General features: G+C 46.2%; 3 protein-coding genes across 3 annotated transcripts; 2 read left to right on the top strand and 1 right to left on the bottom strand.

Moving 5' to 3' along the window:
- Window positions 1-838: 838 nt before the first annotated feature.
- BDR25DRAFT_196405 (uncharacterized protein) lies at window positions 839-1,503 on the top strand (the record flags this gene model as incomplete). Its single annotated transcript, XM_033684345.1, has 2 exons — window positions 839-983; window positions 1,034-1,503. Coding segments are annotated over 2 exons (615 nt in total), but the record flags the coding sequence as incomplete, so codon positions are not given.
- A 431-nt stretch (window positions 1,504-1,934) lies between these two features.
- BDR25DRAFT_261103 (uncharacterized protein) lies at window positions 1,935-2,919 on the bottom strand. Its single transcript, XM_033686688.1, has 4 exons — window positions 2,654-2,919; window positions 2,469-2,603; window positions 2,337-2,423; window positions 1,935-2,289 (listed from the first exon to the last, which is right to left on the bottom strand). Exons 1-4 carry the CDS (start codon window positions 2,910-2,912, stop codon window positions 2,159-2,161), a joined length of 612 nt encoding a protein of 203 aa, XP_033547690.1. The 5' UTR covers window positions 2,913-2,919; the 3' UTR covers window positions 1,935-2,158.
- Window positions 2,920-3,533: 614 nt separating this feature from the next.
- BDR25DRAFT_286138 (kinase-like protein) lies at window positions 3,534-4,645 on the top strand (the record flags this gene model as incomplete). Its single annotated transcript, XM_033688227.1, has 3 exons — window positions 3,534-3,683; window positions 3,729-4,196; window positions 4,245-4,645. Exons 1-3 carry the CDS (start codon window positions 3,605-3,607, stop codon window positions 4,643-4,645), a joined length of 948 nt encoding a protein of 315 aa, XP_033547691.1. The 5' UTR covers window positions 3,534-3,604.
- Window positions 4,646-5,083: the final 438 nt, after the last annotated feature.

Genomic DNA, 5,083 nt, shown 5'->3' on the forward strand with positions numbered 1-5,083 from the left:
CTTCGCGCAGAACCGTGCATTACGCGAGGCCGTGCATTACACGCTAAAACACAGTATAACTTTTTCATTGAACCCCTCCCCCAAACAATTGAGATTGGACTTTCGTGACTATTGCAATGGAAAGAATTGAGATTATAATGACTGTGCCGCATGCTAAGGATTTGTCCTGTCACAAACATAGCGTTGGCGTCAATAGCGGCGTAGCGGTGGGTCCTTTGACTATTGGCACCATAGAACAGTTGCTCGAAATAGAACGCAGGTGATATTGGAAGAGAACAGAGGCACACGGCAACCTCTAAACCCATATTGTCTCATATTGGCGCTTATATATCACTCTAAAGAGGAAAATGATCAAGAAACCTGGTTTGCCAAGGTCGCTCAAAGCATCGTAGAGATCTACTTCTCTGGATCGTAATGGTCTCTAATGGAAGCGCGCGCGCATCAGTACCGGGTCCCTTCTGAGGAGAACTAAAATTAACATTCGATGATGCGGAAGTAAAAGAAACCAAAAATTACGTGCGTGATAGGACAATATAAATACGGAGATCCAACAAGAAATATAACTTAGCCTAGCTATCAAATTCATATTCGCTTATTCAACCTTCTAATTCTTTCTTCCGATCCTCTATTGCAGACACAATCAGTTCTAGTTCTTCACGACCGCCAAAATGGGGATTACTCAACGCATGCGTAAGTTTTGTATAACAGGTTCCGCATATAGGCTAAAATTCCCCGCAGAAAACGTGAATTATCGTCTTCTGATATACCTTCTTCCTGTGTCTACGTTTGTATTTTATAGTACGCTGTCATATGCTGTACTCTAGTGACTTCTGCTAACGTGTATCTAGCACTGTCGCTTACTGGATGCGTATCACAATCTCCTGGAGTTCCAAACATCTTCTTGGTGAAGTTGCAAAGTAAGGGCAATACAACTTTTCCTATTCCAGAAATACGCGTGGGATACTTCGGTAAAGGACACTCTCGTTTACATTGGTTGAACTCACTGATATATGAATAGGCATTTTTACTTTAGTATTAGGCCAATTAACCTGCCAACCAAGCTCTGGAAAGAACGCGACTGCCATACTACAACCCACAAGTACACTTTCAGTCTCCAACGAAGCCAACTCTTACCGCTTAGCAAGCATGATATCACTCGCACTCACAATTCAGTCAAGAGTCATGCCTGCTTTTATCGCTGGAGCTGGTGTTATGTTTACTATCAGCATCTTCTTTGTTGTGTTATTAAAGCGCGACTTCAAAACTGTGGCAAAAGGCAATACAACCGCAGCCCGGCGTAGACAGTTCTTAAGAAAGGCATTGTTCACAGTATCGTGGCTCTCGGTTTCCTTTTCATTAGCGTCCGCAATAGCTGTCAATCAAACAACGAACGGCATGGCCTTTGTCACTCAGACAGAGGTATCGAGCGTTAGGATCACGACTGGAACGGCGCTGAACGTGCTACAATGGCTTGCATTTACTTCTTCAGCATTATTTGCGGCAGGAATTTCAGGCATATTCATAAGAGAGGGTGGTACGATCCAATCGACTGGTTCAACAAAATCAGCTATGCATGGGAACTTTCAAAATATGAGCACGGTTTCTCCTCCACCTCCACCTCCACCGCCTCCTCCACCTCCACCGTCACCACCGCCACCGCCACCACCGCCACAATAAGGTGCAAAGAAAAGATTCTTCTGGCTCCTTGGTTATACATTGGACATTCACCTTCGCACTTTGTAAATAGCATCCACAAAATCATCAATTTCTTTGCTGGCATCTTACTCTATGGGCATCAGGTCGACAAAGATAATGGGACAAGAGGAAGGGAAGAGCTTAACGACGCGTATTTAGGAATGCTGGCACAGTGGTTCTTCGAGCGAGATGGATGAGATGGTTGCGATAGATTGTGTGCATTGTATATTGCTGGCAATATTAAGAAACAAAAGGATCAGTTATGATATTAGTGATGTAAGGTTGGTAGTGCATGAGTCTTTCTCATATAAACCCCTTTCGCCGTTTCGTAATTAGATAACGTGATTTACAGTAGGAGTAGCAATTGACCCAGTAACAAGCTCACCCAGACCATCCATCCACTATCCGTTGAATAACGCGTATTTGCTCTTCATACCTATACGAAACACACAAACACTTAAGGCTACCTAGCCATCCACTCCTTTTCATTCTCAGCGGCAATGGCATCCTCATACTTATGATCCGTAAGCCACTCATAAACATCCTGCTTGTCTGCATGTTTTGAGTAAAACTCATGCAAAATATTGTCTAGATCTGAGACAATAAGCGGATGTCGTAAATATTGTAAGTAAGGAAATTACCATTGGGAGAGGCATGCAGAGACGGCCGCAAGGAAAACTGGGACGGGGTTTCCCTCAGTAGTATCAGAGTGTTAGGCAATACAGTCCCTTAATATAGTTAACATTGATCACGCTGAAGAAAACCTTGCACACCTTTTGGTACAGTGAAGATGAAAGGACGTTCGATAGACATGCCGTTCTCCTTGTTCTCGAAATAATTGTCGGCCGCCATTCGGATGATTTCTTGCATCATGAATGTGTTTGGCATAAGCGTCGCCCTATCCAAAGCTGTGTCTAGAATTAGTGAAGTACAATAAATAGAGGCTGAAACAACATACCCAGGCAATTCGTCCAGGCATCAGCGTTCTCATGGTTCTCCGTTGATTGTTCAAGTGGATCGTTGATGCTTGGTTCGTTCGCCTGTCGCTCAAACCAGAATGGATTAAACGCTGAACCAGCATTAAGGCGCAATAGCGTGGCCGGGAAGCTGGAATGAGTAGAGATGACCGAATAACCACGTTGATGGGTACATCTGATTGTATGAGAGAGCCTAGAGTTTAGGGAGAAGATAACAGGCCGGTATGTCCTACTGAACATTGTAAATGGCGATTGGAGAAAAAAGTAAAGGATTCTCACAAGGCGAAAATTTCAAGCTGGACGGAAGAACAAATATCCGAATAACCAAGGTCCGTGCCCTAGTTAGTTGACTAAGTTAACGTTCCGGCTGCACAGTCCAGGCATCGCATCCTTTGGCCATCAAACTCACCATCTCCACCCCATTTTCATGCCACCACGAAAATGCGCACGATCAGAAGTCTGTGCGACGCCAATCGTTATCGTCATTGCCCGCCAAACGTCGCTCGAGAAACGGCATCAAACAAATCGAATCATACATGCTGTTCCGCGGCGCAGCAGAGGACGTGTTTGCCGTGCCGTTAGTGTACTGAAAGACGAGATCAATTTACGCTAGTACTTCTTGCTGGGGGCGCCAGACAAGATTGTAAACGAAGACTGGAAGCAATTGTCTCAGCCAAGACCAGATACTGTGATTAGAGGAGGGATGCGCAAAGCATAGAGTCGCTGAGCGCGACAGCGTTCTCAGCTATTAATCGGGAGGGTATGCGCTAATATTTAGCGCGACTCCTCTCGCGGACTAGGCCTGTAGCAGCACGCGCCTACAACCCACGTTCTCTTCATTTCCTGCACACCACCACCATTGCAAGCTTTGCGGAAAGTGGTGAAAAGCGCGCAATTGCGATTGGCGACATGCGCTGCCCGTCTTCCTCGCTATGAAGCCTCTTATCGTACGAGACAAATATCAGCTAGACCTTCGACTAGGCGGTGGCTCGTATGGCGAAGTGTATGAAGGTAAGAGCATGTCGTTGCATTTGTGACAACGACTGATTGAGACAGGCCACCACCTCGAAACCGGCAAAGCAGTGGCTCTTAAACTCGAGTACAGCCAAGTTAATCCTTCACAACTCAAAAATGAAGTCGAAATCTACAGAAAACTTGAGCCCGGCAATGGTATCCCTCGGGTATACTGGGATGGCTCTGAATGCGAGTTCAGGGTAATGGCATTTGAGCTCTTGGGCCCAAGCCTGGAGAATCTTTTCAACTATTGCGGCCGCAAATTCTCACTCAAGACTGTGCTGTTACTTGCAGACCAGCTCATCTCTCGATTCCAGTATATTCATTCGAAGGGATACATCCACAGAGATGTTAAGCCGGACAATCTGCTCATGGGCATCGGCACGCAAGGCAATACTGTCTATATGACAGATATTGGTCTGGCAAAAGAGATTGAAGATTCGGATAGGCACAGCTACTCTGTGGTCGGCACACTGCGATATGCCAGCATCAATGCACATCTGGGAAGAGGTGAGTGCAGCACATTATATAGAAGACCTTTCTAATGCGCCATTGCAGAGCAATCCCCTCGCGATGACATGGAATCTCTTGGATATGTTCTCTTATACTTCCTTAAAGGCTCACTTCCCTGGCAGGGCCTAAAGTGTAAATCTAAGGAAAAAGAGAAGATGATCCTCAAGGAGAAGCGGCAAGCAGAGAAGCGGCAAGCAAGGAAGCGCAGTCTCTTCAATGGTGTTCCTGTTGAGTTCAAGAAGTACTTTGAGCTTATCCGCTCGGACAAGGGACTCGACTATCGCCGTTTACGACGCCTATTCCGGGGTTTGTTCTGCCGTCAGCACTTCCAGTATGACAACGTCTTTGATTGGACTAAACTAATGTACCTGGAGAAGCTGGAGGCAGAACAGGAGACGTCGGAGGCAGAACAGAACACCCCGCATGCAGAACAGGAGTCGAATTGACCAGCGAAATTTGTAACATATGAATGAAATTTCAACCCCATGCAGATATGGTTAACAACACTTATGCTATCCCTATCCAGCATTCTTGGCCTTGTCAATGTGCTATGATTGAGTGTTAAGGGCTTTCCACTCGCCTTAGGCTTAAGCAACTTCACTCTTCAGACTGCTCCGCTTTCCTTGAGTTGATCACCAATACTCTCGCATCGGCGACAGCACTGTCAGGATATTGCCTGTGCTCCAACAAATAGAAGTGAGCCTCAGCTCAGCTAACCAACTCCAGCACCTGACCAGCGAAGTCGTCGGCGGGTGGTTCAAACCGTTTTGTCATCGCTGCCATCCAACCTATTGAAGGCGATGCGGAAGAGGTGGTAGCCGATGCGACCTCCATCACAGCATGCTCGCATGAATGTCGAGCTACCCAGTCATAGCCACCAGGCA

This window comes from Lindgomyces ingoldianus, assembly GCF_010093535.1.
Source record: "Lindgomyces ingoldianus strain ATCC 200398 unplaced genomic scaffold BDR25scaffold_15, whole genome shotgun sequence".
NCBI lineage: Eukaryota > Fungi > Ascomycota > Dothideomycetes > Pleosporales > Lindgomycetaceae > Lindgomyces > Lindgomyces ingoldianus.